Source organism: Ictidomys tridecemlineatus, chromosome 10 (assembly GCF_052094955.1).
Source record: "Ictidomys tridecemlineatus isolate mIctTri1 chromosome 10, mIctTri1.hap1, whole genome shotgun sequence".
Classification (NCBI taxonomy): domain Eukaryota; kingdom Metazoa; phylum Chordata; class Mammalia; order Rodentia; family Sciuridae; genus Ictidomys; species Ictidomys tridecemlineatus.
This window is the reverse complement of record NC_135486.1, coordinates 136,249,645-136,275,167: the sequence shown is the minus strand read 5'-3', so window position 1 is coordinate 136,275,167 and position 25,523 is coordinate 136,249,645. Positions and strand designations below refer to the sequence as shown.

Below are 25,523 nucleotides of genomic sequence, written 5' to 3'. Positions count from 1 at the left end.
CTCTGATGGCTTTTGAAGTTGAAATCACCACGTGAAGCAGGTGAATTCCCTGGCGGTGGCCTGCTGAGATGCGCAGCTTCCAGGAGAGAAGCCGTGTCCAAGGCAGCAAAAGCTCTGCATGGTCTTGCAGATCCTCACTGTGGTGAGAATCCTTCTCGTTTCCCACTGGTCAGGCCAGCAGGCTGACGACGACTGGGGATCATGTGGAGGCCTTGGTGCAGCCCAGCGTATGGCTCAAGGCCCGGGGCATCCAGGACGTGCATGGCCCTCCCTCTGCCCCTGAACTTTCACCAGGGGCAGGTCTTGGCTCCATCTGTGGTGCCTCTGGCTCTGGCAAAGCCAGGCAGCCTTCAAGGGGCTGGTATGGTGCAGCCTGGCCGGGCAGTAGACTCGCCCTGATGCTCATGAGAACGCATGTCCAGGCCTCAGGTCCCTTAGAACACAGAGTGCAGGAGCAGCTATCTCAGATGGAGGCACTGTGCTGATTTCCCCGCAGAAGGCTTTGTGCTCACCTGTGGCCTGTGGGTGGCCTAGTCCACTGCAATCAGAGTACCAGCGGTGCCATCCTGTGCCAGCACTTTGGTGCCAGGGAGCTCTGGGGGCCTGGGATTTGCCCTAGTCAGCTGGACCTGGGGAGTCTGTCTGAGCCAGCACACCCATGGGTCACTTTTGCTTAGCAGCAGTGCCCTCATCCACAGAAGCATGGGACAGGCTATGGGACACAGGACACCAGGCAGTTGGTAGAAGGCAGAGGTCCTGGTAGCCTGAGCGGGGGTGCCTGCCCCATCCTGCTAGAGGCAGTGTCCGTGTCAGCCCCCACACCTGCTTGCAGGGTTACAGGGAAGCAAAGCCCCCTGGGCAGAGGCGCCATCACCCTGGCGAGGGCTGAGCCAGAGGAACGAGGTGTCCAGAGCCACACTTGAGTCACAGCTTTCCTTCCCGTACATGAGGCTGGGGCATCCCACGTGCAGCGGGATATTTGAAGCAGGTCTGGGACACATGGACCTCTGAGAGGAGTGCCTGGGTGCCCTCCCTGCTCACAGTGAGGCCATAGCTTCTTCTGTCAGCCCGGCACACTTCCCAAGCCAAGAGCAGGAGGGTGGAAGGACAACTGTGGGTCGCTTGGCTCCCTTTGGGTTGTCCCTGCTGTGGGCTGCCTGGGGCTCAAAGCGGGCTTTGTGCCTTTGACACTCACTCTGGAAAGAAGACCCCTGGGGCCCTGGTGTCTGCAGTGCAGGAGGAGGGGATGGGAGGAGCACCATTATCCTCTGCTCCAGCAGGAAGAGTTCAGATTTTTAAGTGTCTCATATCTGCTTAGCATTTGAATGACATTTTAATTATTTTGTTTTTTTCTCCTTTTCCTGGTTTGAATCTCCAAAGAGTCCTGCTCCTAGGTTCTGAAGGGATGGGGGGGCTCCCCAGTCTCATGGTGTCAAAGGTAGTGGCTGAGCCTCCCTGCTGGTGGACACGTTCACCAGAAGCCAGTGGGGCCACCCCCGTGGGTGCAGGTAGGGCCTCCTGCAGCAGGCTGGCCCAAGTCCTGGTCATCCAGACACACCTGACGAGGCAGAGGTGCCCTGTGAACGTGACCCTGGGCATGCCAGGCAGGAGGAGTTCCTTCTGGACACCATCCGCATCCCCAGTGCTTTGTGGTCCAAGCACCCCAGTTTCCAAAGATTCCGCTTGACCAGGCAACTCCTCCTATGTGCACGGCAGTGCCCCAGGACACGGCAGGCCGACTTCCACACTGCACATGGCTCGCCTGCAGTGTCGAGAGCCGGCCAGGGTCTCTAAGACCTTGGAGACTCTCGGTGCTGACCCAGGAGGTGGCTCCTCCAGCTTCACAGCTGAGAGGTCCTACAGGTGCCAAGGGGTCTGTCCTGCCCAGCTCCCTGCAATCGCTTATCTCTGTCCCCTAGGTGTTGGGGTTACCCACACACTCCTCCAGCGGCCAGACCACAGCTCCCCGTGGCCACAGCCCTTCCTGGCACTCCCACTCAGCTGTCCTCTGCAATCCACCTTCCATGCATCCCGCCTGCGCATGGCCCTGCTCCTGGCCAGTCTCCCTGCCTGGATGACTGCACAAGCTGTGGTCTTTGCCGACCAGAGTAGCTAGGGAACCACTGACTGTGCACTACCCCTGCTGTCCCCATGTTCTTCCCATGTGAGAATTGGTTGTGTTGACTGGGACCCACCCCACAAATGCTGACCCATGTCGCTGGGATAATGTTCTTTAGGGGTCATTACAGTGTGTCATTGGCTGGTTTGGTCAGAAAGCTTGTCAGCTGAAGGCCTTGGATGGTGGTCCCAGCCCCTTCCCTGAGGTCTGACTGCCCTTCCTTATGGTTAGCCAGCCCCCTGTGCCTTCAGTGACAATCTGGTTGTCTCTCTCGTCTCCCTGCCTGCACACCAGGTCTGGGTTCCCTGGGCACCTCCTGCCTTCCCATCTTGGCCTTTCCCTATCCTCTCTGCTACAGACACACTAGCCCTTGCCAAACCTCCTGCCCGCTGCCTGGTCAGCTGTACTGCACTCTCTTTCCTTGCATGGCAGCCCCCAGCTCTCAGGGCTGCCTCTCTCCTCAGGCCATCCCTATCAATCCATCCACTTGCAGGCTCGCCTCCTGTGTGAACTGAATGTTAGTATGTCCCCAAATTCATGTGTCCAGTTCTGACCCCTTGTGTATGGTAATGTTAATACCTTCCAACACCTCTGCAAGGGGAGCCCTCATGAAGGGGATTAGTAGTCCTAACAAAAGGGTCACCACAGAGACCCTTCACCTTCTTTCCTCCACATGGGGCATAGCAAGAGGTTGTTGACCATCTGCAAGCCAGAAGTGAGCCCTTATCAGAACAAACCATGCTAGTTGACTTCCAGCCTCCAGATTGTGAGAAATAAATCTCTGTTGATAAGCCACCCATCTGTAGCACCTTGTCATAGCAGGCAAAGGCACTTGCTCCAGGCCTTTCTTCTCTGCACCTTTGATGTGCCTGCCCATTCTACCTCTGCTAGGATATGATCATCTTTGTGCCCAGCTAGACCTCACAAGAACTCTAAATGAATGATGGATGGATTGTGGATGGATGATAGTTGGATGGAATGATGATGGATGAGTTAATGGATGATGGGAAGATGGATGTGTAATAAGATGACAGATATGTGAGTGAGTAATGGATGGGCAAATACGTGAAATGATGGATAAGTAGATGGACAATGGGTGGGGGGGTGATGGGTAGATAGACAGATGAATGACCTATAGATGAAAGAATGGGTTTATGGGTCAGGGATGAAAGATAAGTAAATGGATGCTGGATGAGTGGGTGATGGCAGATGGGTAGATGGATGAAGGATAGGTGGATGAGTAGGTGTTGGATGATGGGATTGACAGATGTTGGATGATGGGATTGACAGATGATGAATAAATGATACTTGGATTATGAGTGGATGTTCAGTAGGTGAATGGATGGTGGATAGATGATGGATTCACCGACAATAGGTAGATAGATGATGGATGGGTGGATAAATGGGTATTGAATGTTGATAGATGATGGATGCATGGTTTATATAGATGATGGCTGGATATGAATGCATGCACAAAGGGTGAATAGATGGTGGGTGAGTGGTTGAGCGGATGTTGGATGGGTGGTGGATAGATTATTGGTGGATGAATGATAGATGAACAATGGATGTGTGGATGATGGGTGAGTGGGTGTTAAATGGGTGAATGGAAGGTGGATAGACAATGGATAGGTGAGTGATGTATTATGAAGCATGGACATTTGGTGTATGGATGATGGACAAGTTGATGAGAAGATGCTGGCTATATGGATGGATGTGCAAGGGATGGATGCATGAATGATGGTTGATGTATTGATGGATGCATGAATGAAGGGTGGATGGATGAGTGATGAGTGGTTGATAAATGATGGATGGAAAATGGGTAGGTAGATGGTAGATGATGGGTGGGTGGATGGTGGGAAAATGATGGAAAAACGGTGGTGGATGAGTGGATATTGGATTGCTGGTGGTTAGATAATGGATCATGGATGCATGAGTGATAGTAGATAGATGATGGATAAGTGGGTGAGTAGGTGTTAGATGGGTGATTAGGTGGTGGGTGAATGATGTTTGATGGATAAATAATGGATGTGTGGATGATGGACGGTAGTTACATGATCAATGGATGACAGATGCATGCATGATGGGTGGATGGGTAGATGGATGGTGGATCAATAATGGATTCCTCATTTACAGATGAATTATGGGCTGATTATGAGTGAGTGGATGTTGGAATGGTAGATGAGGGATGGGTGAATGAGTTAGTGTTGGATGATGGAGAAACGATGGAGGAGTAATAGATGAGGAGTGGATGATTGATGGATTGATGGGTGCATGGATGATGAGTGGATGGATGTGTGCATGAATGGATGGTGGATAGATGATGGATATGTGCATGAATGGATGGTGGATGTGGGGATAATGGATGATGGGTGAGTGGGTGTTGCTTGGGTGGTACTATGGTTTGGATATTAGGTGTCTCCCAAAAGCTCATGTATGAGACAATGCAAGAAGGTTTAGAGGGGAAATGACTGGGTTATGAGAGCCTTAACCCAATCAGTGAATTAATCCCCTGACAGGTAGTAACTGAGTGGTGACTACAGACTGGTAGGGTAAGGCTGGAGGAGGTGTGTCCTTGGGGACTGACGCTGCTTGCTGTCTTGCCTCTGCAGGGCCTGATCAAGATTCGTGGTGACCAGTGCTGGCGAGACCTCACCTGCCTGGACTTCCACTACGAGGTGAGCAGCTGAGCCCGTCCTCGAGGGGTTCCAGTCTCCATTCACTGAGGACATCCCTGCTCCCAGCTCTCTCTGGGGTGGATCACAAGGCGGTGTGCAGAGTGTCACGTGCCTGCCAGCTGGTAGACAGATGTTTGACCCACCCTGGCTGCAGGTCCAGCTGTCTGGCTTTCCTCACCCTCTGGGGTGGCAGCTCCCCCCGCTGTGCCTTCCCTGGGTGCACCTCCATCACCCAAGCAGGTGACTGCCACTCTGTTCAGGTCCCTGGAGGCTGTCCCAGGCCTCAGCCCAGGGCTCCGACTCACCCAGCAGTCCCATTCTGCCAGGTCTGGTGCTTGTATGTGGGTGGGCATGGGGCTGATCAAGGTGCCAGAGGAGACCACGGTGTGTCCCATCCTGCAGGGCTGTCCTCCATGCCTCTGCCCTACTGCCACAGCTCTGAGGCTCACTGCTGGAGCTTCCAGTCAAGCTTGAGCCTGGTCTCCTGAGTACAGGGTGCTGCTGCTCTGGTACGGCATGCATCAATCCCGGGGTCCCGGGGTCTGCTGGCTGGGTGCATGGACATCAGCATTTGTGCTGGGTTTGACCAGCAAGCCTTGAGTTTATTTTTTAAGGCCTCGACCCCGGTCAGGTCCTCCAGAAGTCCTGTCCTGCCTTGGGTCCCATGAGCACCTCCATCCCAGAGTGGGATACCAGAGAGTGGGCCTCACCCGTGATGGGGAGCAGGCTGCCTGTAAATGGCCACAGTTGGCACCCCTGCCCTGAGGACAAGGCCCAGAGACCTCAACCTGGGCAGTGAATCCCAGGCTGGCCTGTCCGTCAGGGTCCAGAACCAGCATGGCAGCCTCTCAGCAAGGCTTTCCTACACTCAAGCAAGGGCCGGTGGCAGCAGATGCTGTGGACATGGGGCATCTGCAGGTTAGGGTTGGCAAACCTGGGAACTGTCGGGATGCCACTGCAGTAGAAGCAGTACACCAGCCAGGCCCTGCCAGGGCGTGTGTCCTGCACCCAGGGCATGAGCTCCAAATAACACCTACATTCTTCAGCCCAGGGCTCTTGTCCACTTTCCTGGTTGTGCACTCCACTGTACGAGTGGGACTCATCTCTGAAACAGCGAGGATCCCCGCCCCTCCCCAGGACCCAGTTGGCTGGGATGTGTGCATGGGGGCAGGCTCTCTGTGGGACAGGGTCACATCCATGTAAGCCCTGTGGTCACTGTTGCACTTGGTGCAGGAGTGTTGGGAGAGAAGACTGAAAATCTGTCAGGGCTACTTTGAACCTGCCAGAAGCCTGGGGTGAAGGGAGCCCCTTCCCCCTGCGGGTCAGCCATGCTGCTCTGGGGTCCTGCCATGCCAGCCACCAGCTCTCCTGGCCCAGGCTAGGCCCTGTGATGATGGCTGGCCTAGGGGCTCCAGAAGGACAGCTATGGGTCAGTCCCCTGGGTGAGGACTGCTGAGGGCCAGTGTTTGTGCCCGCTGTGTGGCTGTTGGCCTGGGGTGCAGGCTGGGTTCTGACCTGTGCTGTCTGCAGAGGGCGTGTCATTGGCCCAGCCCTGGCTAGGGACTAGCCTTGGCACAGAAGCATGCCCTGAGGGCTGGCAGAGGGTGCTTGTCCTGACTAAGACTGGGGAAGGGGTCAGCTGGGCAGCTCAGGCTGGCCCTGGATGTTAACTGGCCAGGGCTGGAGTGGGGGTGTCAGAAGGGAGGACCAAGAGGCTGGGGCGGGCTCTGGGCACGGACTGCGTCTCAGAGCTCCCTTCCCTCTGGTGGGACCTTGGCCTCCACCTCTTGTCAGTCCAGGTCTCCGCACCCGTGTCCCATTCTTTCACAGTGTCTAGTTGTAGAGTGGACAGAGCCTCCGTCTCACCTGTGCCCGCCACTTCTGGGGCTCATCCTTTGCGGGGTGCGGCTCCACGTGCTCTGCCTTCCCACGCGGACTTGCTGCCTGTACTAGTTGGGTGCGGGCTGGTGCTGAGCTCAGGGTGTGCTTCTGGGTGTCCCGGTCAGCACTCTGTAACATGCAGTCCTGCTGGCTGTGGCCTCCTGGACCGCAGGGTGTTGTGCGTGGGGAACACCTTGGGTCTGTGGCTGCAGCCTGTGGCGTCTGCTCTCCCCAGGAATCGGCCATGCGTGAACGGGGCTGCCAAGGCTGTTGCATGGGACGTGGGTGCTTTTTCCTTTCTAAGCATTTTGGGGAGTGTTTGATTCTGTTCTCTGACTCCGCCGCAGCATCTTCAGACTCTCCAGTCCCCTCCTGTTGGGCCTCTTTGCCGAGGACCCTGTCGCATCTGTGTTTCATGGTGGAGGGTCTAGTCACTCTGTTCCCTCTTGTGTTTCCCATGGTGCTCTCTCTGCGGCTGTCCTGGGGACTACATCTGCCACGTGCAGTGGGCCCTCTGCGTGGCCTGACACCTGCATGGCCTCAGACATGCAGCACTACACACTCACCGTTGGTGTTGGGTGTCACACGATTGCAGCTTCACGTGTGGCGAGTTCAGACTTGTGACCACAGTCCCTGAAGCTCGTCTGTCTCTTGTGTGACGTGGAAAATGGACGGTGGAGTCGTGAGGAAAGCTGCAGGGAGGCTGCCCTTAGACTGGCGACTGCTCCAAGTGGCTCTGTGTACAGCATGGAGACGCAGGTGCACACCCCTCCTCCACCCTGCAGAAACCAGGGGCTGGCGAGCGGCTTTTACACCTGCCAGCATGTTGGCTGCTCACGGTCTGTCTTCCCATAGAGTCAGGTCATGGGGTGCGGGCCAAGGTCCTGCGTTCACGTCTCACTGCCAGTGTCTGCTGCACCGTGCACTGCAGTCTTGAGGGCAGGGGCCACAGCCTGTGATCCTGGGGACTCCGGGGTTTGCTGGACCTGGCCAGGAGGCTCCGCTCCATGCTGTTTCAAGTGGGACTGCTCTTTGGGAGGTGGTGGCTCAGTGGGGCCCCATGCCCTGACTGTCCCACCTCATGCTGACTGGCCTCCTCCAAACCTCCTGGTGGGCCTTATTCTGGGAAGTCCCAGAGTGCCCCTCGCCCTGCGGTCTTCCATAGAGATGAATCCTGCAGGCAGTCAGAGCTCTAGTGGAGGGGACAGACGCTTGCTCCCCTTAGTGGGTCCCTCGAGCTGGTGGGGCTTGGTGGCTGCCATGTAGGAAGCAGCACAGAGAGCAGCTTGTGTCAAGGCACCTGTGCTTCCCTGGCATTTCTGCATCCAGGCACCGTCTGCATGGCTCCGTTCTCCTTCCCTGCGTCTCTACTGCAGTGGCCGGGCAGCTCTAGCTCAGGCGAGCACTGTGGAGGCACCCCCAGAGTGGCCTCCCTGGCTGCCCACCCCTCCAGGGCCGGGTTCTGACTCTCAGTAGTATCACCATGTTGGGCCTTAAGTGGTGCCCCTGATCTGCTCCTGGAACACAGCCAACCCTGCCGTTTGTCCCAAAGTCTCACTTTTTAGTCAGCATGAGCCACCTCCACCCGTCAGAGCTCAGTGGACACCTCCACTGCCCACAACACGTCGGCACTACGGTGCCAGGGAAGAGGTCAGTCACCCCAAAGCAGGCGAGAGCTTGGGTTTCGGGCATGGCCCTGCCTTCAACACACAGATGCCGACTTCCTGCAAAGGCCTCATACCAGGCCCTGGGCTGGCATGGGGACCGGCTTCCCAGGATTGGTGGTGGTGCCCAGCAAGCAGTACTCACCATGTCAGTGTGTGCGCCTGAGATGAGGCACTAAATCCCCAAGCGCACTCCGTGGTGGCTGAAGTAGGAAAATGGGGACCAACCATCTGTTCTTTGAGCTCCCTGCGGAGATGGGCCCTCCAGCTCCCTGGGCTCATGGTTTTCTCCTTAAGATTGTCTCCTTGAGGGCAGATCTACAAAGCAGGACATGAAGCCTGGCTGTGCTGTGCACGTCCTGCACCTGGGGATGGCGTGGTGCCTCGCCCGGTCGCAGGTGGGCAGCTCTGGCTCCTGGCGCCGCTCCCACCGCCTGCCTGGGTGCCACCTCAAGGCTGCCGGTTCCTCCACAGCTCACAACCAAGCTTCAGTGCAGACAGGCTTCTGCCCCATGAGGGGTCAGCCGTTGGGGCACTGAGCAGGCCCTCTGTCCAGAGGACCAGAGGCCATTCTCCATGGAGCCAGCCAGGCTGGGAGGGATGCATCCTGGAAAACAGGCTTCCTTGCCAGGACCGTCATGGCCAACATTGGTGACATCTCCCTCCCAGACACGGCCAGGCCAGGGCCACTGGCCATGGTCAACCTGTACCTGGTGTTTTACTCCATCTCCGTTCCCCTCTGAACCTGCAGGGGCCTGGCCTTCCCCAGTCCAGAGCCCCTGCCCCAGACCCCTGTAGAGTAGCTATTCTGCCTCTCTTGTCCTCTCCACCCCATCTCGCTGGGATTTCCAGGGGTCTGTGGAGTCCAGAGTCTGTGTCACTGTCCCCATGCTCAGGCAGGTGCTGTCCCATTCCACCCTCATGTCACTCCTTAAAGGTTCTGTCTACTTGGGACACAACCCCTCAAATCCCCTTCGCCCATGTGGTGGGGTCAGACACCATAATCCCTGGTCTCTACCACAGCTGCAGAGTGAGCACGTGGGTCCGGGTGGAGCCCTGGTTGGGACGCCCAGTGCTGGTGCAGGAACCCGCGGCCAAGGGTTCTGTCCCCAGCGTAGGGCCGTGGGTCACACTGCACAGACCAAGTTGCTTATTTCTGTGGGAAGCATCTTGGAGATGGGCGTCCACCCTCTGGGTGCACCTGCAGAGGGCTGGAGGGCACCCATCTCTCCCCATGGCATGGTTAGGGGAAGACTCCGCTCTTCTCCCATCTAGCCAGCTGTGGACTTCAACTCGGATTGGGCAAATAGCAGGTGCTGCCCACTGGGAGGGCAAACACAGAGCCCAGGAAGTGGGGACAGCCATGGAGGCACTGTGGCCCAAACTGTGGCAGGGGCTCCTCACACTGAGGCTGGGGTGGCAGGAGCCAGGCCTGATGGGTGTCACTGTTTTAATGTTCTGTGGCCAAGGCCACACCCAGGGGAATGGCACCCAAGAAGACATGGGCATGCTCTTCCGGTCAGTTTTGTTCCTTCTCTGTGTGGATGGCACCCATTGTCTCGTGCTTGCTCAGAGACACCTGACGTGTGTCGAGGGGCCCCACGCTCTGCACTCCAGCTGCTCCTTGTGCAGCCCCCCCGAGGCCACCTGCCATCTGCCTGTGGCAGGCAGTGAGCCTCCCCAGGCCCCCTTGTGTCCTTCATTTGGGCATACTGGTTCAAAGGAGCTCTTGCAACTAAGGAGTGCATTTTTTTGTATTTAGATAATGACAGTTTTAAAGCAGAGAAGGAGTGTGCTCTGCCTCTCAGGCTGGCCAGGTCAGCTCTGTGTGCAGGGCTGGGGGCGTGCCATCCTAGAGCCCCACCACCTGGGTCCACTCGCAGCTCAGTGGCTCACAGGCCTCCTTGTCCCTGCAGACCCAGCCAGTGCCCAGCCCCCTGGCCTACTTCCTACACAGGTCGCCCTGGTGGGTGCACCGCTTTGAGGCCCTCAGCAACCACTTCCTAGAGCTCCTGGTACCCTTCTTCCTGTTCCTCGGGCGACGGATGTGCATCCTCCATGGCGTGCTTCAGATCCTGTTCCAGGTGAGTGGCCCCCTGTCCCCTGCACTGGTGCCCCACACAGATCCTCCCAAGGGGGGACCTGGGCGGGCAGAGAAGGACAGGCACACTGGCCTGGCACAGGCATTCCCCATGTTGTCAGGTTCAGCCCTAAAGTTTTTCCTTAAGTTCTAGAAGTTTCCTTTCACATGCACTGTCTGCACCAGGACTGGGATTCCTAGAGCTGGTCCCCTGACATCAGGTGGGTGCCCAGCCCACCCTCTGCCCTCCCAGGCTCCCCCGCAAGGTGCATGACCCCTTCAACCTCCTGGCACCCACACCACCTCTGGACAGGTCTCCTGCAGACATGTCCACAGAGATTCCACAGAGAGCTGCGCGGCCGTGGGCACAGTGGGTCTCCCTCTGTGCGTTGGTGTGCGTGGGGGTCCAGGCCCCTCCCACCTCTGCCCGCAGGCTGCGGTGGGCCTTGGTGCCTCATCTCCCATGAGTCGAGCTCTGGAGGACGCTGCAGTGTGAGGAGCAGTGTGTTTGGCTCTCAGAGAACTGCCCCTGGCCAGAGCAGCATCCCCTCCCACCACTGGCCAGCAGGAGCCCAGGTGGCACGTGCTTCGTGGGTCCTTGTGTCACCATGCTGGGGCAAGAGCAGCTCCTTGTATGGGTTGAGTTCCTTGAGGGCCCAGACAACAGTACACATCTGCCTGCAGAGCCTGGGATGACCTTGTGGTCAGTGCGCCATTGGGCTTAGTAGCTCACCTTAGATTTCAGGTGGCTTCCACCTAGGTTCTTTCTCCATTGCTCGGGCTTGGGACTCACGGTCGGCCCTGGGCAGCCTCTCCTTGGGCAGCCACGGCTGCCCCAGGACCCTGCCCTGGGCCTGGCCTGCTTCCCTCCTGGTGTGTGGGGCCACATGTCGTCTGTGGGTTGTGAGGCTGCCTGCGTCGCCGGCTGTGCTCTGCTCAGCCTGAAGTCTGGTTTGGTTGATGACGAGGGGCCGGCTTGTCCCTGAGTCTGCCCAGGTGCTGAGGTGCAGCCCGAGTCACACATGCTTGAGCACGTTCCTGGGTCTGTGGACTTGGTGTGGCTTCCATCCCAGCCTGGCCACGTGTGTCTGCTGTCCACTCAACTGCCCGTGGTCCCCCCAGCCTGGTGGGCAGTGCCACAGGGTGCTTTACACACACTGGACATGCAGGGACGTTCCCTCTTTGAGGCAGCTTCAGGGTTGGTATTGTCCTGGGAATAAGGCTGCTTTCAAACTTACTGCCTCCAAAGAAGGCCATAACGCTCTCAGCTCCTGAGTCTGGACCTGCGGCCTCTTTTCCCCTCATCCCCTATTCTCTGGGGAGCGGGTCATGTTTAACCAGAGCTGGCCAGAGGCCCTGCACAGTGCCTAGCTCGAACACTCACCCTGTCCCTGGAGTCGCCTGCTCTCAGTGTCCCTCAGCCGCTTCACGTTGCTCTTAAGACCTCTCTTGGAGCAGTTTTGGGTTCATGGAAAGCCGCAGAGACTGCAGAGGCTCCCTATGCATCCCCAGCCCCCACATTAGCTCAGACTCAGCACCCACTCAGGGCCACCCTTGCTGTGCTCTGTGGGCTTAAACAAACACAAGATGACGTGCCTCTCAGAGGGCACAGTGCCCTGAGACCTGCACTCTGTCCGTTGTCTTCCACCACTCCAACCTGCATCTTTTCCTGTCCCCATATTTGCCTTTTCCAAAAGTTCGTGGGGCTGGGTCACATAGGGTGCTGACCTGCCAGGCTGCCAATCTGGTGGGCCCTAAGGTCCCTGAGTGGGGAGAGGCCCTTCCACAAGGGCTCTGGTGGTACTTTAGAAGTCCTGGTCCAAGCGCTCGCCTCCTTTCCAGGCCTGCATGTCCAGTGCATCCCTGGCAGATGCAGACAGGAAACTGCTGGGCCAGTCCTGGGTGCCTCTGTGGCCTCTGCTCCCTCCCATGGCTCACCGTGCACCTCTAAAGCAACCAGAGTGCACTGCGGCCCAGGCAGTGTGCAAGTGGCCTTCCCATGTCTCTAGGGCCACAGTGAGGTCACAAGGCAGGCTCCTCCCAGGTGTAAGCAAGTGGGCATAGGCAGGCTGGACACCAGCCTTCTGGGATTCCCCCGAGCGAGGGCTGGGACCCCTGGCCTGAGGGATCTGCTGTGCAGTCAGAGCAGGAGGAGAAGTTGAAACTGGGCAAGTTCCGCCACCCGCCCTCAAGGAGGCAGAGACTCAGAGGAAGCCAGGGCTCTCAAGTGCCATCCTAGCTGGAGGAAATGGCCTCCTGTAGCCACGGACAAGCAGAGGAGGCTGCTTCCTCCCAGCTACCATCCCAGACCAGGCCAACCCCAGAAGGCACAAGGTGGAGTGGGTGCTTCCCAGGGCATCCTTCCCAGAGCATCCCTACCATGACACCCCAAAGGGCTCAGCTTGAAGTCAGGCCCACCACCAGCCCTGGACCCTCCCCATGTAGGAGGGGGCTCGGGACTCTTAACAGCCCTCCTGTCACAACCACAGTCCCTGCGTCCCTGGCCCTACCTGTCCACAGGAGGGCGCCCAGCACCTCTGGGACCCTGGTCAGCCCAGGAAGCTGGTAGAGAAACTGCAGATTGGGCAAGTGTGGGGCTGGGCTGCTTGAGCCCAGAGGTTTGTTGACATCATAAACAGAGAAGAATAAGAATTATTTTTGAATAAAAAAAAACTAGGAAAACTAGTTCTCCCAATGGATCCAGGGAGAGCCTTGAATCCACAGTTCCTAAGCTGCAGTCATAGCCACAAAGCCAACGAAACCCCGCTCCCCTGCACGAAGCCCTCGTCACACCCGCATATATGGCCTCAGAGCTCCCACTCCTCACTAGGACTAGGCCAAGAGCAAAGTCCAGGAGCGTGGGGCAGGGCCATGGGGAGCTGCCCTTGTCCACTCCCACCAACACAGCACAACTATCGGCCATTGGGGTAGCACCAGAGCTATCCTGAAGAGGACATGCCTTGGCCCCAGCAGCCTGGATACCACACCCGTGGGCTGGTGGTCACTAGCACTGTCCTCATGAGCTTGTCGTCCTCCTGCTGGACCTACCAGAGTGGCATTGGCAGCTCTCCACATTTTCCTCTGGTCAGTCCTGGACACCTCCTATTACTCTAGCAGGGCCTCAGCCCTACACCACTTCCTCCCAGCCACCTCGTCCTGAGCAGGGTACCAGCTGTTCTCCCCATCTCGGGCTTGGTCAGTGCTGAGCTGTGTCCATCCACAGCTGGACTTCCATGGGGAGGGCTTTGGAAGTGCAGCACGTGAAGGAACCTGCAAGCAGAGCAGGGACAGGCCCCGGGAGCTGGGTGATGGAGACCCCAGCCGTGGGCTGGGCAGACTGCTGGCAGGACCCAGGAAGCCCTGAGCACACCTCAGCAGCCACTGCCCCAGGCTGCAGGCTGGATGCTGGCAACATTGCACCTCAGGGTTGGCACGTAACCCTTGGGCCTGATCCAGGCCAGCTCTTCTGGCATCAGCAGAAGCTGCCTCTGCTGTGTCCACTGCAGGATGAGGACCCGGGGCTTGCCCCCTCTGCTGGGGCAGATGCCGTCCCAGAGGGTGGCCCTTGGCTACATTCCTCTGGGCCAAGGAAGCTGCCTTCTTTTGAAGCCCAAGAAAGGGCAGAGGCTCCAGGGAGCTCTGAGGGGATGGCCGTCCTGAGCAAGGGTAAGGTGATCAGCACTGCCAGCATGAGGGCTGGGCTGGCTTTCCACGTTTCCCACCCAGCTGCCACCACCCTCGCTGGGCTGGCTGCCCCCTGTGTGGGCTCCACACCCACCTGCAGGCAGTTATGCACCATAGGGTGGCCTAGTACAGGGCACGGTGGCATATTCCTATACCAGGGCTAAGCAGGAGGGTCACAGGTTCTAGGCCAGCCTGGGCAACTTAGCAAGTCCGTGTCTCAAAAAGGTTGGGGACCTAGCTCAGTGGCAGCATGCCCCTGGGCTCAACCCCAACACCAAAGGACAAGAAGGGCCTGGAGCTGACAGCCAGGGTGCACTCTAGCTCTGTTCCTTGGGGCATCCTTCTTGCTGAGCAAGGAAGATGTGGGCAGCTGCAGGGGATGGGCACAGAGGGCAGCGGCGAGTCCTGGAGGCCCTGCCTGACGCTGGCCCAGCCCTTCCCCACAGGTGGTCCTCATCCTCAGTGGGAACCTGAGCTTCCTGAACTGGCTGACTATCGTGCCCAGCCTCAGCTGCTTTGATGACGCCTCTCTGGGATTCCTGTTTCCCTCTGGGCCAGCTGGCCTGAAGGACAGAGCCCTGAAACTGCAGGACGAAGAAGCCCAAGGGGCCCAGTCCTGGCCAAGACACGTAGGTAGGACGCAACAAGGACAGCTGCATGCTGGCCGGCCACACCTCAGAAGGGCAGGGGAGGGCAGTTGGGAAGGCCCCTGCTGAATCCCAGGAGCTGGGACAGCCAGACCTCTACAAGGGATTGTGGATAGGAGGCCAGCTGAGGTGTCCCCGAGTCTCCTTGAGCCTGGAGGGCAGCAGCCAGGTCTCAGGGGCACAAGCCAAGGGGACACTGCTGCTCCTTGCTAGGCTTGGGAGCCATCTGACAAGACCTGCCTTCCCTCTGCAGGCTGTGCTGTGCGCCGCGTGGTCAACCTCTCACTGGGCATCCTCCTGGCCTGGCTCAGTGTGCCAGTGGTCCTCAACCTGCTGAGCGCCAAGCAGGTCATGAACACCACCTTCGGCTCACTCAGGATCGTCAACAGCTATGGGGCCTTTGGCAGGTACCGCTGGCCCCATACTGGCCCCTCCACTCTGGGCTCAGGCTGGTGGGAGTTGGAGTCCCCAGCACTTCAGGCGGATGGATGGAGAGCCCACACCCCACTTGGCACAGAAGTGCCGCAGACCCACGGGCCCTGCCTCTGCCTTCCCACAGCATCACCAAGGAGCGGACAGAGGTGATCCTGCAGGGCACAACGAGTCCCAACGCCAGTGCCCCTGATGCTGTGTGGGAGGACTATGAGTTCAAATGCAAGCCCGGTGACCCCTGGAGGCGGCCATGCCTGATCACTCCCTACCACTACCGCCTGGACTGGCTAATGTGGTTTGCGGCCTTCCAGGTGAGGGAGCACTGCCCCACCTCTCCCTCCCTCCCAGGCACGCCCTGGGTGCTTGCAACAGACCACCGTTCTGGCTTTTACCAGTGTTGACAGTGACACAGGGCTAGCGGGCAGGTGGCCGGGAGGGGGCAGAACTATACACAGACAAGTGACCCTCAGGCCAGCAGGCAGCCCACATGCAATAGACCCTTAGTGACCATGCTAAGAATGGCTGGAGAGGTGGGGCACAGCCTGCACCCTAGACTCACAAGCACCATCCCTGCAGACCTACGAGCACAATGAGTGGATCCTGCAGCTGGCCGGCAAGCTGCTGGTCAACGACGCCCAGGCCCTGTCCTTGCTCGCCTCTAACCCCTTTGAGGGCAGGCCACCGCCCAGGTAAGCCCCTCCTGGCCTTGCCTAGGCTTGACCTCACGGGCCACAGGCCATCTGGGCAAAAGACCTTCCCGCAGGGCCTCTGGCCCACACCAGCCCTCGGCCCAAAGGGACCTGTCTGGCTTCTGCTCCAGCAGAGGTCTGCGTAGTGACATGGTAGCAGCCCAGGAGCTGTCCTCTTGGGGTAAGGGATTCACTGGAGCCATGGATGGCTGCCAAGCCCAGCTTTCCAGAGACCCTGCAGCCTCCCACACTGGGGTCTAAGTGGGAGCTGTGATGTGTGTGGAGCCAGGGAGCAGCCAGGGACGAGGGACAGCGCAGTCCCAGCTGGCCGTCCATTCTGACAGAAGATGCTCCTGTTTCCCCTCAAGAAGCCTCGGGGCAGCTGCACCGTCAAGCTGCCCACAGCTGGCCAGGCAGCAGGAGGGCCTACAGAGGCAGCAGCAGCTGCGCCGTCTGGCAGCCCAAGCAGGGGGCCCCTGGCCAACTGAGGCTTCTGGAAGCCCTCCCCTCACTGCCCAGCACCCCTCAGGCAGGCCACCAGCAGACCTGGACCAGCACAAGCCCCCAAGGCCATTGGTCCCCAGGTTTGCCTGTGGCCAGGCCTCTCTGGTCCAGGAGCTGTGTCCCTCCAGACTTGAGGCAGGTTTCTCTGACCCTCTGGCCAGGCTCCCACCTGTGCAGGGCCGCTGAGCTACCATAGCCCAAGTGCTGAAGGCCTGAAAACCAGAGGTGGTGGTGGTCTCCATTGGAGGCTGGGCACCTGGAGGTGCCAGACCCAGCCCGTCTCTGCTGTGCGTTAGCAGCGGGCTCACTTCTAGGGGAACACTGAACATGGCTACAGAGCATGCGCTCCACTGCCTGATCCTCCTGACGAGGGAGTGGACACTTCCCTGTTCCCAAGGACAGCTGGAAGCTCTGGATGCTGCAGACACAAACGGTGGTCCTGAAGCAGGGAGGGCAGCAGGCCCCCAGCCACAGCCCTGAGGCAGAGGCTCCTGGGTTTTCTTTCTGCCTCGATAAAGACGGGCAACTCAGAGCTCCCTGCCAGCCAACAGCCAGAAGATACTCCTGTTTCTGCAAGGAAAGCTTCCTCTGTCCCCAGGGCAAGGAGCAGCCACCAGGCAAGACAATCACAGAATGACATCACTGCATAGCAGTCGCCCTGCCCCAGGACCAGGTGGACCTGGCTGCATTCTGCCCACGAGCTGTCAGAGGCTGCCCAGCAGTGGGGGACAGTGGGCAGTGAGACCATATGGGCCCCACCCAGAAAGTAGGAGGTGACTCCTAGTAGAGCCAAGGGCCTGATGCCGGGCACATGACCACTGCCTCCCAGTGTGACCTGAGGCTTGGCCCCTCCAGCAGATCCAGAGCAGGAGGTAAGGGAGATCAGGGACTCTGTGGCACCCATAGGAGAAGCCACCCATACCAAGAGCCAGCAAGATGTCGACTGGAGATGTGCCCTTCTGCAGACAAGGAGGCCTGGGCAGCTGCTGTTCAGGTCCTTCAACCACTCACAACACACATAGTCCAGCGGTCTCCAGGGAGGAGAGCCAGGACCACTGTGCAGGCTCCACTGCGGGTCTCAATGCCTCCCACTGCAGAGATAGGCCTGCCATTCCTGGAGAGCACGTTGCTGCCACATGGTGGAGTCCAGTGTGGGGAAGGGTGTCAAGGAGCCGCAGTTGCAGTCCAGAGCATCAACAGCCTGGAGGACAGTGCAGACCAGGAGGACCGTCGCCTGCATAGAGCACGCACACCAGAGCCGAGGGACCAGAGCCACAGCAGGGCTGACCTCAGTGGACGGCACACCAAGGAGGGGAGTCACCACAGCCACCAGCGCTGCCGGTAGCCGGCTGGGTCAGGGTACGGCACCCACAGGGCTCGCCAGGCATGGGGCTCGCCAGGTCTTGGCCCCATGCTGGCTCATGCCTTTCCACACGGCCCCGGCAAAGCTCCTACGGCTCCAGGGCCAAACGCCAAGAGGAGGACAGAGAGCACACGGCTGCCAGCCTGCCCCACCTTCCTAGAGCCACACTCCTTCTCAGGGACACTGAGACCCTCGTCATTGTGCAGGCCAGAGCACAGAGGATCCCCCTTCCCCGGGACATAGCGTGTCCACCATCCTGTGGCCCAGGGCACACACGGGCTGGAAGGACACAGCCACTAGAGGTTCAGGGTGGGGCCTCCCTCTGTGCAGGCTCTGTGCATGGGCGGCCTGGGCGGGCAGGCATAGGGGCTACTGGGGGACTGACCTGCTGTTCCTGTCCCCACAGGTGGATCCGAGCAGAGCACTGGCGGTACAAGTTCAGCCTTCCTGGGGGCAAGCATGCCACAGAGGGCAAGTGGTGGGTGCGCAGGAGGCTTGGCCCCTACTTCCCCGCAGTCCGCCTCGAGGACCTGGAGGGCTACTTCAGGGAGTAGGACTGGCCTCTCTAGGCAAAGCCACAATAAAGGCCCACGGACAGGCGCTGCTGTGTGATTCCCTGGTGCCCATCGCCCCTTCCCAGGAGGGCGACCCCTGGTCTCCCACAGGGCAGCCGGCACCAGGCCTCCAAGTGCTGCACCTGCCCGTCCTCTTGCCCTCACAGGGGACAGCTGCCCAAGCTCAGGAGCAGCCCCGCCCAGGGCTTGGTTTATTCCCCAGGGCCAGGCTGAGCGTGCCCACACAGCAGGGGACCGTGCCCACACAGCAGGGGACCGTGCCCACACAGCAGGGGACCAGGCCTGCAACCCACCTAGATGGGGCAGCTCTACTATCTCAAGCTCATCGTAGTCTACACCTGTACCCCACATCCTCCCCACGTGGTCAGCCTTTGAGGTGTGGACAGAGCCACCGTCCTCCACATGTGGCCATGTCCCCAGACTCGTATTAGTGACCTGCAGAGGCCACAGGGTTGGCGGCACCATGTCTGGGGGTGTGCTGGGATGCCATGCTTCCTACTGGCTGAGTGGGATGGGTCGCAAGGCGCCTGGAGGAGCCTATCCCACCCCACCTTCTACTCACAGTTCCACGGCCAGCCATTCTGCAAAGCCTTCCAGGGACAAGGTGGCTCCACAACAGGCCAGCCAAGCTGGGCACAGTCAGGGGAGCCCCCTGTGTGGAGCCTCTCAGCCTGCCTGGTCAGCCTAGGAGGGAACAGAGGGTCAGTGCTCTGGCTCCTGGGGAAATAGGCACCTTGTGTCTATGGGGACAGATGGGCCTCGGAGCAGGGAGCCTGGAGCCAGCCAGTCTGCCCTCAGCAACCTCAGGGCTGACTGGCTGCCCCAACCCCGGGGCCCTTCCTGGGGCCCTGTGAGGGGTCTCCGCAGGCACAGCAGTGGCTAGAACTGTAGGGACTCTCCTCTGGAGAGGCAAGCCCTGGGGGGAAGCCTGCGGCCACCGCCCCACAGTCCTGGCAGGAAGGCAAGGTCCGAGACAACCTGCAAGAGCCACGGCAGGCCTGGAGGAGGCACCCTCCAGCCTGACAGCGCCCCCAGGGAAGGCCAGGGGAGGGCCAGGCAGGAGCAGCTCACCACCCCAGGCAGCCGCCCGCTCGTGATTATCTGTCAGCTGTCTGTGTGTCTGCCAGCCACGTGGAGCTGCAGGACAAGGACACCAGCCAGGCCTCCTGGGGTGCAGCAGGGCTCAGGGTCAGCTGGCAGTGTCCCCCTGGGCTCTGACTCCAGGTGCCCAGCCCTATTCAGGGAGACCCCCACCTCAGGGTGTGGTCACTCTGGACATCTGCTCACCTGAGGACACTCCAGGGTCCTGAGGTCCTGATGGTGACCGCAGTCACCTCTCCCTCACCAGCCCTACTCCCTGAGGAGCCGGCACATTTGTGTCTGCCCTCAGCTCCCCATGGCACTGTCCACGCAGGGCAGAGTGCCTGGCTGTACTCAATCTGCAGTGGTCAGTGTGGTTTTTGGGGCGCTGACAACAGGAGCCAGTGTGGGGTGGGTGGTGCTTGTGAGTGGGAGCCGGAGACCTGGGACTGTCACTCGCTGAACTGAGGAACCAGCTAGAGGAGCTGGGTGCCCGGGAACTAGCCCAGCCAGGACGAGAAGTAAAGACTGGGCCTCCCGAGAGGCACACAGATGGGAGAGTGGCCTGAGGCTCCACCAGGCCTGTCCAGGGTCCGGTGGCCTCATCTACCGCAATGGAGCCCCATTCTCAGGCTCTTGTGACTGCAAATAACGAGGAATAAAGCTAGAGCCCTCACAGTCTGATTTCAAACTCTGCAACAAAGCTGCAGTAGCCAAAACTGGCACTGGCACAGGTCAGCAGCGTAGAAAAACTCTTTACAGACAGCTGTTGACAAGGGTGCTGAGATCCCAGTTTGAAGAATGTGTGGGCCCTTCACACCATGTGCAGAAGTTAAACGGGAGAAATCCCAAAGGAGAACCAACTGCAGACACAAATGGGACACCAGGGACACCCTAGGACATGGGACAGGTCACCAAATTCACCAGGACTGCATCTCAGAGTGGTGTCCAGAGCATGCAGACACCACCACAGGAGACAAAAGCCCAGCAAGGACCAGGAGGAGGACACGCATGGAGCCTTCTGTGAAGCAGATGCAAATCCCAGTGTGCACCTGGAGAGCACTGGCCATCCGTGGCCACAAGGGGAGCACAGATGGAGCCTTGAGGACAGAGGATGGACCTGCTGCCTCTACAGTCCCCTGGGACAAAGCTGGGCCCTGCTGTCACACTTCCAGCCATGGGCCCGGGAAGACTGAGGACAACATTTCCAGCATCATTCGTGCCAGCCAGAGGCCTATCAGTCTACTGATGGGCAGGCCTTGGCCACAGGAGGACCCTGGAAACGAGGTTCTGGAAGGGACCAGATGCAGAAGTGCCCATGTGACTGCCTGTGGCCACGTCCTGGGAGCAGTTCAGCAGCAGGTTGGGTGGCCCGGAAGAGGCAGAGGCCATAGGAGAACGGACTGAATGCAGTGTCAAGTTCAAGATGACCGACTTTGCAGTTATGTCTGTTTTACATCCGGATTCCAGAACACAGTCCCTGAGTGTCCTGAGAGCCTGGACCAGGCCAGGGACTGGAGACACTGTACAGCACATCAACTGCAGTCGCCAATGCAGGGCCACCGGCCCCCTTCTGCGTCTGGGGAAGACACAGGAGCCAATGGGGCTGGAGACTTACCTTCGCCGCCTGCCACCCAGTGGCTGGGCTGTCCACATGTATCAGGCATTGGGGGGAGTCGCTGGGCCTTACAGGGGTGGGGTGCCACGTCCAGCTCAGGTAAGGCAGCAGGGGCCACCTGGTAGCCTACAAACATGTACCTCAGTGATGCCCACCCCGCAGCATCTGCTGCTGCCCGCTCAACCCTCACCCTGCCAGTCATCTCCAGGCCTGGGTAAAGCCGGCTGCTTCCTCCCTTCAGGCACGCAGCCCGGCCCCACCTAGGCTGGCACCGGGTCTGGACCAGGCGGCTCGCTACTCTAGGGCTCTGCCCCAACCCCAGTGCAGATGGTGGCCAGACCACGCCAGATGAGGTCAGCCCTGGAACCCAGCGGTCTCAGCCCACAACCTGCCTTGACTTGCTGGGCACTGCTGGGCCCTCACTTGCCAAGGGTTTCCTAGTGTCAATATGCAACTGAGGGACAGCAGAGCCCTTCTCCCAGCACCTGCCATGCCTCAACTTCTCACTGACCTGGAGGCCATCCCTGCAGGCCTCAAGTAGTGAGCTGCACAGCCTTATCTGCAACCACACAGCAGAGCTGAAGACGGCCCAAGTGGAGAAGGGGAACACTGTAGGCAACTTGCCCCCCATATGAGCCCAGGTCCTAGGTCAGGGGAAGACCCAGGGAAGATGTGGCTGTCATGGCGACCCTGGACACACCATCTCAGAAGTCCCAGAAGGAGGAAGAGGGGAGACTCTTCCAGGGGAGCTCTGGACAGCTCAGAGTAATGGGCACCACCCACCTGCAGAAGCTAGATGGCGACTCCCACAGCCACACAGGCACTGCCCAGGGCCTCCCCAGGAGTGAGCACAGCCTGGGGGCATCCGCCAGGGAGAGCAGGAGCCAGGGGTTCTCCCACACGTGGCTGGCAGCACACCATGGCAGCATCTGATGTCAACACTGGCTCAGCACAGTCCTTCCATTAGAAGGGGTCCCCAGGAAGGATGGGGCCGGGGGACACACCAGAAAGTGTGTATGTTTGTCAGAAGCCACTGTGGTATAAAATAGGTGGGTTTCATTTATGTCAGTTACACCCAGCTCTGGACAGGCCCAAGGTGCCATGGTCCTGATCCCCTCTGTGCAGGCTCCGGCCTCCTCGGTACCTGTGCACACAGCCACTCCTGGGTAAAGTCACTGGAAAGGAGAGACACTGCCACACCCCAGGAGGACCAACAAAGCTGCCAGCCCAGTCAGAGGCCCGGTGTGCAGGCAGCAAGTTAAGGCCACACTGCTCACAGGATCAGGCGCAGAGACAGCTCCCCTGCACTCTTCCAGGGCAGCTGCACCAGCCTTTCGCTGCCACAGAGCACCCACACAGAAAACTCGGCCTCCTTCCTGTATGGCTGCAAGCCAGGGCCATGCCTGGGGGCCACCGGGCTCTGACCATGCTAATGTCTGCTGTGGACATCATCTGGGCTCAGACTTTGCATGTGTTCCCATCACAGTAACCCATGTCACTCAGAGCCTGCTGTGTTGGGCACGGGGAGCCTTGCACTGGACATGTGGGAAGGGAGAGGGGCCCTGGGCGAATGTACCCTCCACACTGCCCTGCCATCCAGCTTGTGCCATGCCCTGGTAACTCCACTGTCCTTGGCTGCAGTTTCCTAAAGTCAGCTCTGAGCTCAAGTGGCACAGGCAAGGCCCAAGGCAGACTGCAGCCTTGTGCCTTGAGCACAGCCTCACCTGCCAGGACAGCCAGGGAGGCTGCCACCACGTGGACGGGCCAAGTGGGACCACACTATACCCCCCAGGTGGCAGGCAACACCCACTTGTCCTCAGGGAAGGTCAGGCCCCTCGCCTGGCTCCAGCAGGCTGCACCTGGGCCCCAGCACTGGTGCCAGCCCTTCAGCTGTGCCCTCCATGGTAGGCACATTAGCATCTCAATGGCCTGGATTGATAGCCAGGGAGCAGCTGCCTGGGCATAGAAGAAGGGGACAGCCTTGCTCCTTGGGGTGGGCTGGGCTCCGTCAAGTGGCTTCCTCTCCCCACATGGCCCCACTCACAACTGGATGGAAGAACACCAAGCACTACCAGCAGTAGCCAGGGCCTCTGTGTCCCTCAACGTCCGCCCTGGGGCAGCCACGCAGCTGCAGGGCTGGATAGCCAGGCTCCGTTCCTGCCTTTGCTGTGAGCAGAGGTGGGGCCAGGCCCAGGCCCATCAGTACCCGCCCGGCCCAGGAGGCACAGGCTCTCCACCAGCCCCTGGGGAAGTCCCCACAGCTTGGCCCTTCCTGCAACTGTCTGCCCCCTCACTGGAGCATCAGCTCCACCTGAGGATCGGTAGTATCCCCAGATGATGCCACTGCAGTGGGCTGGGTAGTGTCCCCAAATTCAGATCCACCCTGACCTCAGGATGTGAGATTTGGGAAGAGAGTCCTTGAGAAGAATTGAGGATTGGGAGGTCTGCAAATCAGTGACAGGTGCTCAGAGAGGAGACAGGAGGAGGGACGAGACCAGGGCAGGAAGGACAGTCCTCCCACCAACCTTAACGGAGGGTGGCCCTGCCCACACCTGAATTCTGACCCAGGGGCCTCCAACCAGTGGGAGGATAAACTTTCCTGCTTGAAGCCCCAGGTGAGGCCCTTTATTGTAGCCCCCAGAGATCACACACTGCCAACCTGGGAGCAGGTGGCAGAATGTAGCCCCGAGTGCCCTCAGTCGCCCTTGCAACCAGGGCCAGGCCCCCCACTCCTGCTGGCCCCACAGAGGGCTGTGGATACTGCTTCCCTCACAGCCCAGTGCTGGGGCAACACAGGACAGGCCCAGGCCTTGGGGATGTTCGCAGGGGAGGCCCACAGGACACCAGGGTCTGATGGTACCCACTGGCGGGCAGCATCACAGACACATGAGCTCCCTGGCACCTCTCTGCAGACACTTGGCTGACAGCTTTCCTGAGTGTGGTTGGCAAGACCTTCCAGAACAGGAGCGCTCTCCCCGCAGCCCTGCCTGCTGGGATGTGGCCACACCTTGTCAGGAGCACCCCTACCCCGCCATCCCCCACCTCAAGTCTATCCCGCCTGGGGCTGCACAGCCCACAGTGAGCAGCCTGTCCGTCCTCCCCATGAACACTGAGGGCACAGAGCCAGGTTTTCCAGACATAGGCTCTGGGCTGGCCTGGTGCAGCCTGGAGCCCTGGGGAAGCAGTGGAGGCTGCCAAGCCCAGAGGGCCCCCTGGTGGCGGTGGCCACTGGAAGGCCTCAAGGCAGCTCTGCACTGACCCGCCACACATCACTGCAGAGTTCTCCTGCCACATCCCCAGGGCCAGTGGAGGGCGCCTGAGGTCTCGGGCCAAGCCAGGGCTGATATCACAGTGAGGGGAGGCTCTGCGCCTGCTGGGGACAGGGATATAGACAGCCGGGCGTCACCTGTCAGGGCTGGGCACCACAGTTGTGCTGTAGCACAAGTCCAGGACACTGAACTGGTTGGATACACTCCCTGTGCCTCAGTCTGCTGGCAGAGTCAGGGACAGGCCTGCCAGCAGGGCAGATGGTGTCCACCTAGACCCCGGCCTAGATGCCATGATGCTCACAGGGCCCCTCGGACCCAGGGATTCCAGTGCTGAGCCCAGTCCTTGCAGGCAGTGCCCAGGGAGCATCCCCCGGGACAGGCAGCAGCTGTCTGGCTTGGCAGTGGGTCTAGACCTGGTACATCCCACAATATACCTGTCATATGTACCTGGTACATCCCAGGTTCTGCCCTGGTACATCCTCCCCTGTGAACATCCCAAGCACAGCCTGCTCAGGCCCGTCCCTTGGTACCAGGACAGGACCCACTGCCAAACTAGCAGCAGCCTCCTCCAATCCAGTAACAGTGAGGAAACAGCCTTGGTGACAGCAGTAGATTGTCATGCTGAGCTCAGACCTTGTGCCCCTAAGGCAGGGACCCTGGAGGAAGCCAGCAGCTAGGCTGATCCCCACAACCTCACCTCTGAACCAAGAACCAGCAAGGGCCTCCGCTGGAGGCTATTCCCTCCCATCCTCATGGGTCTGTGGGTCCAGCTGGGGCAGGAAGGGGACACCAGGAGACTGACCTGGGTGGCTGTAGAACCACCATCATAGAATGGTGGACCTCAAGACATAAATGCACATCCTGATCCCCAAACCTGCAAATAGGGCCCAATTTGGAAAATAGTGTTTTGCAAGTATAATAAAGTTAAGAGATCATCCTGGCTGTGGTGGCCCTGAATCAATGAGGCAAGCAGAGAGCAGCCACATGGCCATCAGCCACAGTCACAGTCACGGGGGGGGGGGGGGGGGGGGGGGGGAGGACCCCCTTGATCCCTGAGGGCACACAGCCTGCCCAGGCCTCAACTGCTGGCTTCCATGGCTGGGAAGGTAAGTCCCTGTTTAGAGACATTGGGGTGGTGGCCTGGCAGAGTAGTTCCGGAGATGCCTGCTTCATGGTGGCAGCTCCCTGGTGGCCATCTCCCGTCAGCCTTGGGGGCTTAACACGCAGGGTTGAGACTCACTGG

General features: G+C 59.5%; 1 protein-coding gene across 6 annotated transcripts in view; it reads left to right on the top strand.

The window, feature by feature from the left end:
- Positions 1–25,217, top strand: part of Lmf1 (lipase maturation factor 1) — a 73,252-nt gene extending 48,035 nt beyond the window's left edge. For 4 of the 6 annotated variants that reach the window (XM_040278649.2, XM_040278647.2, XM_040278648.2 and 1 more), the window contains 6 exons: positions 4,729–4,794; positions 10,256–10,423; positions 14,550–14,736; positions 15,004–15,157; positions 15,310–15,493; positions 18,145–25,217. In XM_040278649.2, the coding sequence (XP_040134583.2) occupies positions 4,729–4,794; positions 10,256–10,423; positions 14,550–14,736; positions 15,004–15,157; positions 15,310–15,493; positions 18,145–18,744 (1,359 nt within the window). In that variant the 3' untranslated portion in view covers positions 18,745–25,217. Of the gene's footprint in view, positions 1–4,728; positions 4,795–10,255; positions 10,424–14,549; positions 14,737–15,003; positions 15,158–15,309; positions 15,494–15,758; positions 15,872–18,144 lie in introns of all 6 variants that reach the window. The other 2 variants (XM_005323632.5, XM_078024388.1) reach the window with 2 other exon arrangements.
- The last annotated feature ends 306 nt before the right edge of the window (positions 25,218–25,523 follow it).